This window comes from Arachis hypogaea, chromosome 14 (genome assembly GCF_003086295.3).
Source record: "Arachis hypogaea cultivar Tifrunner chromosome 14, arahy.Tifrunner.gnm2.J5K5, whole genome shotgun sequence".
Classification (NCBI taxonomy): Eukaryota; Viridiplantae; Streptophyta; class Magnoliopsida; order Fabales; family Fabaceae; genus Arachis; species Arachis hypogaea.
The window spans coordinates 12,779,862-12,792,628 of NC_092049.1; the positions used below are offsets into that span (position 1 = coordinate 12,779,862).

Here is a 12,767-nt window from a genome sequence, read left to right on the forward strand (position 1 = left end):
TGCAAAATAGTGACAATACAAACGCCGAATTTTTAAACATTATTCAAATCTAGCAACGGTTATAAACCATCGCAAAAGGGATCCGCAGCAAAGTCCTAGTATACAGCAGTTATTCCAGGGGTTTGCGAAAACTGCCATTAATGGACAATCGATGCTATCTGTTTTGCAGCGGCTATAAAACCGCCACTATCTGACTATAAAACTGCCACTATTTGCCAAAATTTATGTAATAGTATACGAAATTGTTTTGTCAACAAAATTGACTAATAATATATAAAAATATAAATTAATGAATTATTATTTAAAAAAAAAACAATTTAGGCACCTCATTAATATAGAAAAAGGTAATAAAAAAATAAAAAATATTATTAAATTAAATTTAAATGGGTTCTATATATTATCTTAATCTATATCTATAAAAATATAACAATATGTACAAGGGGATCGGCTCTTTTTACAACCTTTCCCCTCTTTTTGACCTTCATATTATTTATTTAACAATTATCAATAAGATCCATTCTAACGAAACTGACTATTTTAACTTTCATATCCATTACCATTTTCGCGACTACTTCTTTTGAAATCACACACTACTAATTGCAGTTTAATTAATTTATTATTTTTGCACGTTGCAGCCTTTTTTGCCTTAGAGAAGCAACTAACCTTCTATCCTTTCAAAGGAGATTAGTGCATAAACCGGTATAATACTAATTCAACGTTTTATCCATTAAATATATAATATTAATAAAAATGAAATCAGTTAAAATGAAAAATTTTGTAAATTAACTAAGAGATCTTGAATTATTAGAATATTAAAAATAAAAAAAATGTTCAATTTGTAACAGATATAGATGATAAAAGATACTATTGAATACAAATAAAATTTTATATACAAATTAAACTCCAATCCCTGTTATATACATTGGTGGTGATGGTAAGCTTCAGTTACGAATTTAATGACTATACTATTAAAATTCAATTTATTATTGCGGTACGTAGTTGAGATGATATATATATTGAGGAATATTTATGATTCCAGTTTTACAAGTTTATAAGTTGTGAATGGCACTATATTTTTTTTAAGAAAATATCTTTTCCATCCGTAAAATGATGAGAGACTGACTAGTAATAAAAAATTCTAGCAGTATAAAATAATATAGTCAATTATATTATATTATTATTGTTTAATATGTACAAGCTAAGCAAGACTAAAATTAATTAAGACCAGACTCATGTGGTGTGGTAGATATATAGAGGCGTGGAGTGACTCTCCAGTGTCAGCATCCACCAAACTCCTCACACACCCAGTCAAATACATCGTCTTTGAATATCGAAATTTATATAAAAATAATAAGATTACTTAACTATAAATAAACATAATTAAGTACCACTAGTTAATAAGTAACACACAAACATTTTTAATTCGAGAGATTTAATTTCAACATGACATGGATATAATGGTAATAAAAAGCACGTGTGCCCAGCTACCTACTGCATGCACCTATTCGATGATATGCCCAAAACTAAGACATTTCTAACAAACCAAATCAAAGTCGATTGCCATAAATAAAAAAATAAAAAAAAAAAGGAAAGCGAAACAACAAATAAATACAACATATTCTACCAAACACAAAATATATACATACAGCACTATAAAGAATTAAAGAAATATACCACCAATATATAATCTGAGCCGCCATCCACAATATCATGAATTAAATAATACTAAAACTACACAAATATGTAAAATAAATCAATGATATATAAACAATCAATCAAAGTCAAAGTAAAGCAATAAAACAACCAAGAAGTCAGAGAACATCGTTTGAGCACGCTTTTTCTATGTATGTTCCATTTCGTCCATTCAATGCCACATATGCCCCTACTCTCATGCATATAAATATCCCCCCTCCCCCTGCCTAAGTCTTCACCAAAATCCCAAAGAACATAGCTAATAAGCTTTCCTATCCCAAACAACATAGCCAAGCTTTGCTATTCCAAAAAACACAGCTAAGAGAAGATGGTGTCTGCAAGTGACATCCGCAAGGTTCAAAGAGCAGAAGGTCCTGCAACCGTATTAGCGATTGGCACAGCAAATCCACCAAACTGTGTTGATCAGAGCACATACGCAGATTACTATTTTAGAGTAACCAATAGCGAGCACATGACCGACCTCAAGAAGAAATTTCAGCGCATTTGTACGTAGTTTTATAGTTTTGTTTTATTTTAAATATTTATAAAAAAAATTCGTCGTTTTAGATTTATATTAATTAATACGTAATAATTAACATATTATATGATATATCATATTCACTGCTTAATATTAATAATAATAATAACTATTTAACGATAAAATTATTTTTATAATTATAAGTTTTTGGATAAACTATTAAAATAGCATCTAAAGATTCAAATCACTACAAAAATAACTCAAAAAATTTACAAATGTGACAAAAATAATAAAAATGGTGATAAACAATTTTTATATTTGACAAATAACTTGATGGATGTGAATTACATATTATTATTTCAGGTGAGAGAACACAGATCAAGAACAGACATATGTATCTAACGGAAGAAATACTGAAGGAGAATCCTAACATGTGCGCATACAAAGCACCGTCCTTGGATGCAAGGGAAGACATGATGATCAGGGAGGTACCAAGGGTTGGAAAAGAGGCTGCAACTAAGGCAATCAAGGAATGGGGTCAGCCAATGTCTAAGATCACACATTTGATCTTCTGCACCACCAGCGGTGTTGCGTTGCCTGGCGTTGATTACGAACTCATCGTACTCTTAGGGCTCGACCCAAGCGTCAAGAGGTACATGATGTACCACCAAGGCTGCTTCGCTGGCGGCACTGTCCTTCGTTTGGCTAAGGACTTGGCTGAAAACAACAAGGATGCTCGTGTGCTTATTGTTTGTTCTGAAAATACTTCAGTCACTTTTCGTGGTCCTAGTGAGACAGACATGGATAGTCTTGTAGGACAAGCATTGTTTGCCGATGGAGCTGCTGCAATTATCATTGGTTCTGATCCTGTTCCAGAGGTTGAGAATCCTCTCTTTGAGATTGTTTCAACTGATCAACAACTTGTCCCTAACAGCCATGGAGCCATCGGTGGTCTCCTTCGTGAAGTTGGACTTACATTCTATCTTAACAAGAGTGTTCCGGATATTATTTCACAAAACATCAATGATGCACTCAGTAAAGCTTTTGATCCACTAGGTATATCTGATTATAACTCAATATTTTGGATTGCACATCCTGGTGGACGTGCAATTTTGGACCAAGTTGAAGAGAAGGTGAACTTGAAGCCAGAGAAGATGAAAGCCACCAGAGATGTGCTTAGCAATTATGGTAACATGTCAAGTGCGTGTGTGTTCTTCATTATGGATTTGATGAGAAAGAAGTCACTTGAAGCAGGACTTAAAACCACCGGAGAAGGACTTGATTGGGGTGTACTTTTTGGTTTTGGTCCTGGTCTCACTATTGAAACTGTTGTTCTCCGCAGCATGACCATATGATGCAGTTTATTATATCTCTCTGCATATATGTGATTGTGTTACTTTTTAATAATTATCTTTTGCTTAAGAATAAGGTTTTGATTGTATTGTTAGCTGAGTGAAAACTTAGACAAAAATGTCGAACGTAATTCTTTTATGTGAGGATTTAATATCAACGTTTGTAACTATTAGTTAACAAATATATGAAATTTTTTTCAATTGAGCAACATGACACATACCAATATTTGGTTTGTAATTTCATTTAAAAACAACTATAAACGCCTTCGCATGAGGTTTCATTGAAGATAAAGTCAAAAAGTATTTGGTATGATAGTAGTATAAGGCTTGATGTATTATGTATTTGTAATCTTTATATTATCGTGCGTTTGAACTTTGAAGTATCTCATAGATAATTATATAATAATGTTACTTTTATTGTCTAATTTTTAATATGTTGTTATCCAAGTTTGTATATAATAAAATTAATTTTATAGAAAAAGAATACTCATCATATCATCTTGTGTTACGTTGCTGTAAATACGGAACAAAATTCAATTTCTTAATATTGTGTATTGTTCCAGTGATCCAGTCAAAGCTCGTCGAGTTACAGACATTTAAGTAGCATATACAATTGCTGAAATACATTGAGAAAATAACGGAAGTGTTTGTAACCGTTGGTATTATTATTATTATTATTATTATTATTATTTTTCACGGTATCTTTCAGATAGGTTAAGAAATACTAGACTCTATTTAATAATTTATTATTGACCAATAAATTACTACATACACAAGACATAATTCGAACCATCGACATGTGTTTAAACAGACTACTTGCTGGTTATTCTATTATGAAAAAAGTTTGATAACTAAAAAATTTCAGCCATAATTAGCCAAAATTTTTTATAATATACTTCATTTACATCATTTAATAACAGTTTTATTTTTTAGCCCACTCTCTTATCATTCTGCTTGTCATTCTACTTATCATATTCTTATCAACTCCACTTATTAATAATATTAATTATAATATCATATCCCTTACTATTAGGCATTCTTGTAATCAATACTTAATATTCCTTTTTATAATTTGATTTTTATATTTAAGAATAAAATAAAAATAATTATGACATTAATTGTCCTAAGACACAGGTAATAACATATATAGTTTCTCTGTATGTTTATATAAAGATTAATAATAATAATAATAATAATAATAATAATAATAATAATAATAATAATAATAATAATAATAATAATAATAATAATAATTAATAACGGTTATAATTTATCATTGTAATTGATTCTTGCTTTATTCTTTCGCCTAATAGAAATACGATAATATTACATAAATTCAATAACTGTAATTGATTATTATCATACACGCTTTTTTATTTTATTATCATTATCATTATCGTTTTTTATTGTAATTAATTTTCTACTTTTGTTAAGTCATTTATCATCATTCAATGGAGAGATACAAAATCTGCTACCCTAATATAATTTTGTTTCTGTTAATTCAATTATTTTCATTCAAAATTCACAACTCTAATACCATTGCAAGCACAATTAGAATAGGTCAAGGAATTTTATAAGAAATCATCTTTATCATTAAAAATAGTATGGCATTTGAATTCGACTTTAATATGGTACCTATGGTAGAAAGTGTTGAAGAATTTGAACAACGGATGGACTCACTCGACGAAGTTATTGCCAGTCAATCAATTTTTGAGAATATGAAAAAGCTACACTAGCTTTGATGAGGTATAATAATAAACTGTTTTAATTTTTTTTTTTTTGTGTTTTTATGTGCATTTATAATTATATTGTACTAACTAAGTTCATACACATAACATTCATACGTTTATATACATAACATCCATAATTACATACAACTAACATCTATAAATTAAATTCATGTTTATAAGATATTACATCCATACACATATCATTTTCTAGTTATTGCATAAGTAACTATAAAATTAACACAGATGTTTTTAAATTTTATCATAATTAAATTTTAAAAAATATCAAATTCTTAAATTAATTTATTCAATTGATAAATTTACTCATAACATCCATAGATTCATACACATAACATCCATTATTTCATGTTAATAACATCCATAATTTGTACTCATTATATTCATAATTTCATACCTATACGATATCTATAATTAATAAATTTTTATAATTAATATTATCAAATTTTAAACTATACGTTTTATTGTATTTTTCAAATAATCTCATATGTGCACTAATAGGTCATGATTTTAATTATTTTAATATTTTTATTTAATATTCATATGTATGCTTATTTATTGATTTTAATATAACGAGTTAATAATTATTTTTAAAAATTTATTTTTTAATTTTTGTTTATATTTTATGTTTTATTTTTTAATAGTTTATATGTAAAATATAAGTTGTATAGTAGAAGTTGTTAAAATTTTTTAATTTAATTTTTATAATTTTTGCAGAAAATTATTGCATTTTAATGGATAATAATGTGATTGAGAGATGTTAGGGATTTGATTTGGGAGAAACTGAAATTGATTTTGAAAAGAACATTAATGACTCTAAACATGCAACAAAATAGTAGTGATAAAGAGGATAAGTGATAAGGAGGTGTATGTCACTTGCTTATCAAGAGAATGAGAATTTTTATGTGAAATTTCTAAATTGTAATTATTTTTTGGTTACCTAACATCATCCTTAATCTATTTTTTTAAAAATAAATTCAACTAAATTTTTTTTTTACACTTTTTTTATTTTTCTTTAACTGATTTTTATTGTGTTAATAATAAATTATTTGACTAACTTAATTGAATTTAGTTACTAAAATAACTTCGTCATATAGTATTATTGTTTTCGAAAATATCCTTAAAAACTCTAAAAATAAAAAAAAATATCAATTTTTTTCCTCTTTTGTATCTATTTATTTTTAAAATATTATTAAACAATATTTTATAAATAATAAAAATAAAACAAACAAACATATATCAATCATAATAATAAAAATAAAATAATCAAATTTAATTTTTTATTTTTTATTAGAATTTACTTGTAGACTGGATTACGAATATATATTCAAAATTTTTTATTTGATTTTATTATGTACATATTTAATTCTGATATGATCCAATAAATTTGTGGACCGAGTTATATCTGTAAATTTTGAATATATACAAATAAATAATGTAGATTTTGTGAATCGGATCCATATTCGTACCGCCCTAGATAGGTTAAGCACTAAAGCATCACCTATTTCATACGTTTGATGCAGGGGTATTAATTAGACAATCCAAATTTGGTCAATTTATTTTTCTTATTCGGTTATGTTTTCTTCATGCATCTGTAATAATTCTTAGCAAGAGTTATATATATATATATATATATATATTAAGAAATGAACAAAACAATATTTATATAGTTGCCAATGAAGAACATAATAACGACCTATGCCTATTACATACACTAGAGGGGATGTATTATTTTATGCTGATGTTGACACAAATAGTGAAATATAGGTCTAGTTTGGGTAAATAACTTAATTAAGTTATTTTTGAAGAAATAAATTAAATAATAAATATTTATATTAAAAGTAGCTTATAAATAAATTATTTTGTGTTTGGTTTTTTAGTTCTAAAAGTACTTATTTTAAGAGAAAAGTGATAAAAAACTTTTTATTATGAGAGAAGTCATTTTTTTAACTTCTCCTTAAACATCAAAATAATTTTTTAGAAAATTACAATTTTATTTTAAAAATTATACCAAACATTAATACTACACATTTTTATAAGTTAAAAATTAAAAAAATCACTTATAAACCTATTCAAACCTGGCCATATTCTGCCGAATGATTTATACATCAATATGGTTACCGCCATGTTAGTGGGATTTTAGTTATCTTTTAATACCATAATACATGCAACTGGCATATTAATTATACGTTAATAACATGAGTGAGGAATAGAGATAGCAATGACTATCTATTGAACGGGTATTCTCTTCTTCTCGTCTTCGTTTAAAAATTTTAAAGAAAATTAATAAAAAATATAATTCAATATAATTTAATATAATCTAACAAAATATAACACAATTTAACATAATATCATAACATAATTAAAGTTTAACACAAATTCATGGTTAGTAAGACTGAAAATGATCTATGATGACTGAAATACCAGAGAATGACAACAGAAATATAATTGAAAAAAAGAATTGAATTAACATTAATAGATATATATAAATGAGAACAATTAAGTAATTTTATATTTGCACCAATTTAACGAATTTTTGTAGGATGGATACTTAGAATGTTTCCATTCCTATAAATACTTTGTGAATTTTCATATAATTTTCTATCATCAATAATATCTACGGATATTTATTTTGGCAAGTTTTCGTCTTCCATAATAAAAAATACTGTTGCTTAAAGAGATATTGACACTCTGTCTTCTGCGATATATTTAAATGATATTTTTTCATCTATTTATAAAATTTATATTATTTCTTTCTCATTTAACATGAAAATAATATATACTTTAATTTAATCTATTCGACCATAATATCCATCAATAATTATTAAGATTATATTTATATATATAAATTAATGATAATTATTTGGTTTATTCAAATAATAATATAAAAAATATATTTATTATTATTGTAAATTTTACCACATAATATAAAATATTTAACTTATTAAAAAATATTTAAATTCTTTATGTATTTTATAATTAATGATAAAATATTAAAATGAATAAAATTTATTACATTAATATTAAATAAAATTATGCTTGTAAAACTACTTTATTCTGAATGAGAGAATGAGTGAGAGAGAGAGAGAGAGAGAGCGGGGGTGGAAAACACAGGGAGGGGTAGAACGATAGGTCAGGTCAAGGATCTAAGAGTTTGGAACCGAGAAGAGTATTGACAATTGGAGCACGAGTCCTTCTCAATATTCGTGGATAATCTTCCAGAAGACATCTCCAAGAGAGAACTATTCCAGTTGTTTAATTGGACTGGATGCATAAACGACATATACTTATCAAGAAAACAAAAAAATGGTAACGTATACATCTTTGCGTTCATACAGTATACTACGAAAGGAGGAGCGTTGAAGGCTATAATAGATATGAATCATATGCGGTTGAGAGGTAAGGTGATCTTCGTAGGGGAAGCTAAATATAGGAGAATACCTGATGCGAAGGACACGAACAATGTGCAGCCACGAGGCCAGCTATCACCAGGAAGAGAAGAGAATAAGAAATCTACTGAAGATTTAACAAAGGAGAAAACGTCCCGAGATTCACACAGGAATGGGTGGACAAAGAAGGTGGAAGTGGTTGTGGCGAAAGAAAACATGGTCTGGTTGCAGAAAAGCCTAGTAGGTGGTACGACGAAGGCTATTGACTATAGGTCTCTGAAGGAATCAATTGCGAAGAGCTTTCCTCAAGTTGTTGAGGTGAGAAATGGGAGCATATAAAGCTCTGTTGACCTTTGACACTCTGTTGAATGCGGAAGAGACTTACACAGTCACAATGAATAGTTTGTTACAGCTATTTCATAGTGTATGGAGATGGGACGAGTCGGAGAGAAGTGAAACTCGAAGAGTGTGGTTGGAATGCTTCGGGGTTCCGTTACATGCATGGTCTATGGATACTTTCAAGATACTAGGAAACCAATGGGGTGAGGTGGTTGGGTGTGATGAAGTGACGGAATCGTGCCGGTCCTTTAGTGTCGGCCGTATACAAATTGATACCTGTGGGATGGATGTGATCAATGAATGAGTCCATATCACAATAGGCACTAGTGGCTTTGATGTTTTGGTAAAAGAAGTGGGAAGTGAAACATATGGGGCGCTTTGTAAGGTAGAAATAGTGGAAGATGAAGCAGTCAAATGTGAACAACAGAAGTACATATGTGACAGGGTTGGTGATGATGCAGCTATGTGGTCCAAAAGCTTAGTATTTTTGATGAACTGTATTGACCAAGCAGCAGAAGTGATAATGGAAGGGTTGCGGGAAGAGGTTGAAGACAAGGATAGATTGGTAAATTCAGAAACTATTTTAAACGAGTGGAGTTATGATTCTTTAAGCTTCAATCACATGAAATTAGTAACGTTCCATTCTCATAATGTTGACATTGAAGGTAGAGCTGATTTAGTGGGATATGAGGGGAGCATTAAAGGTGATTCCGAATTAACTGTGTCTTGGGATTATTTTTGCAAGGATAATGGGCTGGCTAAGGAAAATAAAAAGTATGAAATGATAAATCCTAATAATAGGCCCACCAAAAGATATAGGTGCAGCAAGGTTACGTTGGGCCACGAGGGCCCAAGTTCTAAAGCCATCCTTCATGCTGATGAGAAGGGAATCTCTCCTGGGCTGGGCTGGAGGAGAGCGGGTCAGCTTTGGAAGATCCAGCAGGGTAGAGGAGCGCCTGCCTCAGACTCTGCTACACGTGAAGCTCCGCGTGACTTGGATGGCGTGGAACCCAACCTGGAAACACGTCCGGGAGTACAATGCCTGGAGGTGATTGCTGGGAACCAGCTTCACGGGCCGCTACACGCTTTGGGGTGCGCTAGGTCGGCGGAAGGTGAAGGACCGAACCGGCAGCGCGGGTCCCGGATCAGAGGCGATGGTGAAGACTTATTGTCAACGCAGGCACTACACGTAGAAGATGAATCACGTGAGCTTATTGGTGAGTCCAAAATGGCCAATGTTGACAGGAGTAGAAAGGTTGGTAGCGGAGGAGATACGGTTATGGAGGAGGGGTGCAAATTGCCAAAATTTTGTGGGAGGGCTGAACGGGTACAAGGGGTTAATGGCATAGATGTGGGACTGAATGACGAGCCCTGTAATGATGATGATTCTGAACACAGTGGTGGAGCTCAACAAATTGACATTACAGGGCGGGGAATTGAAACGTCTTGTCACAGAATTGTGCAAGAGATTAATGAACGAGATGGATACGGTGATGATGAGGGTAGTATGGAGGGCAGAACATGTGCAAACGATAATGATGCCAGTGATGATGAGAGCTTAAGATTGAATGAGAAGCTGCTAGAAAACAAAAGGACCTGGGAATTGGTAAAGGAGTCAGAAGCGGCTATATAATGAAGAAGATGACATCATAGCAATCCTCCAACAACAGAATGAAGAAATCACTCGGAAAAGAAGATTGGCGAAACAAAAGGCAAAAGCTAGACGGAGCAGACCCAAAACACAAAAAAAAGTGTGCAATAATTATTTAAAATGATTTTTAGTTCTTGGAATGTTAGGGGGTTGAGGGGTGACGGAAAAATAAGGATGGTAAAGGACCTAAAGAGAAAATTTAGATTAAACATGCTAGGTTTGGTGGAGACTAAAAGACAATCAGTGACTAGTTTTGATGTTAAAAAAATTGGGGGAACGGTTGTGTTGGTTGGGACTATGTTGAGCCTACCAGTGCCTCTGGCGGGTTGTTGCTAATGTTGGACGAAGGTTCTTTTGAAATCATAAATTGCTATAAAAGTGAGAGATGGTTGTGTGTTGAAGGAGTCCTATTGCAGAATAATTTTAATTGTGCCTTTATTTTGGTTTATGGTGCACATGTTAGAGATGAGAAGCTTGTTGTGTGGGAGGAGCTGAGTTACATAGCTGGTTTATGCCAGGTTCCCTACTATTTCATGGGGGACTTTAATGAGATTGTACATGTGGAAGAAAGACGAGACACCGATAGCTTATCCTTGTCGGCGGAGGATTTCAAGAATTGGATACATGACATGGGTCTAGTGGACTTGCCGATTACTGACCGCAAGTTTACTTGGTTCAGAGGACGATCCTGTAGCCGTATTGACAGGGCCCTGTTGAGTTTGGAATGGCTTGAGGAGTTTCCAGAGAATCGGTTACGAGGTGGTCCAAGGGGTTTGTCTGACCATTGTCCTATTATGGTGGAAGATAAGAGGCTGAGAGATGGCCCTAGACCGTTCTGAAGTCTGGACTCGTGGTTTACACATGAAGGCTTCCTGATGTTGGTAAAGGAGGAATGAAGAGGTTTAGGAGAGGTGCAATTCACAGATAAATTAAAGGCTTTGGCAATTCCTCTGGGTAGATGGCATAAAGACAATTTTGGTGACATGGACAAGAAAATTTTGAAGTTTGAAGAAGAGATTAAGAAGATTGATGATATGGTGGGCGAGGGGGTTTATGATGGAACGGTAGAGGCAAGAAGGAAAGCGCTTGTGACGTGTTGTGAGAAATGGTATGTAAGAAAAGAACTACATTGGAAGCAGATGTTGCGCTCAAGACATGTGAGGGACATAGATAAAAACACGAGGTATTTCCACAACATAGCCTCGGCGAGAAGGAGAAACAACAGGGTTGATGCACTGGTCATTAATGGAAGATTGATAAGAAATCAAGCAAGAATTAAGATTGCGATTAGGGACTTTTACAAGGACTTATACCATCAGGAGGAGTCGCCATTGGTGGGGTTCAGAGATGGTCTGGTGGAGATGATCAGTGAGGATGATGCTTTGGCTTTGGAGATGCAACAGACTACTGAGGAGGTTAGAGAAGCAGTGTGGGATTGTGAGTCATCAAAGGCTCCCGGTAGTGACGGTTACAACATGAACTTCATAAAGAAATGTTGGGATGAAATTGGTTCTTAATTCACGAGAGCGGTGTTGGGCTTTTTCTAGTCCTCCAGATTACCGGCAGATGCTAATGTCACTTGGGTTGCACTGGCACCTAAGTTTACTGGAGCAAAGGAAATCAAGGACCTCAGGCCGATTAGTATGGTCGGGTGTGTGTACAAAGTCATTTCAAAGATGCTGGTTAGGAGAATGCGAGCAATAATGCCACGACTAGTAGGCGAAACATAAAGTGCTTTTGTGAAGGGGAGAAAGATTCATGACGAGGCTCTTATTGCGTGTGAAACTGTTCATTGGATTAAATTGAGAAAAAAGGAAGCGGTGATAATAAAGTTAGACTTCCAGAAGGCATATGGTAGGGTCAAGTGGAGCTTTGTGGATCTTGTATTACAGAAGATGGGTTTTGGAAGAAAATGGAGGGGATGGGTTATGGAGTGTGTCAGTACCTGCTCTATGTCAATATTGATAAACGGTTCGCCTTCTAAGCCGTTTAAGATGGAAAGGGGCCTACGACAAGGTGATCCACTGTCTCCATTTTTGTTTGTCCTTGTCGTTGATGTTCTACATAGGATGTTTGGGGAGGCGGTTAGGAACGGGCGCATATCTCCGTTACTGGTTGGTA

General features: G+C 32.4%; 2 protein-coding genes across 3 annotated transcripts; both read left to right on the top strand.

Moving 5' to 3' along the window:
• Positions 1–1,872: 1,872 nt before the first annotated feature.
• Positions 1,873–3,733, top strand: LOC112741573 (putative stilbene synthase 2). Of its 2 annotated transcripts, none has more exons than XM_025790593.3 (2): positions 1,873–2,198; positions 2,534–3,733. In XM_025790593.3, exons 1-2 carry the CDS (start codon positions 2,021–2,023, stop codon positions 3,523–3,525), a joined length of 1,170 nt encoding a protein of 389 aa, XP_025646378.1. In that variant the 5' UTR covers positions 1,873–2,020; the 3' UTR covers positions 3,526–3,733. The 2 variants fall into 2 exon arrangements, with proteins under 2 accessions (XP_025646378.1, XP_072069884.1); XM_072213783.1 differs by having other exon boundaries at positions 1,932–2,202.
• A 7,896-nt stretch (positions 3,734–11,629) lies between these two features.
• LOC140178481 (uncharacterized) lies at positions 11,630–12,163 on the top strand. The gene has a single exon (XM_072215575.1). It carries the CDS (start codon positions 11,630–11,632, stop codon positions 12,161–12,163), a length of 534 nt encoding a protein of 177 aa, XP_072071676.1.
• The last annotated feature ends 604 nt before the right edge of the window (positions 12,164–12,767 follow it).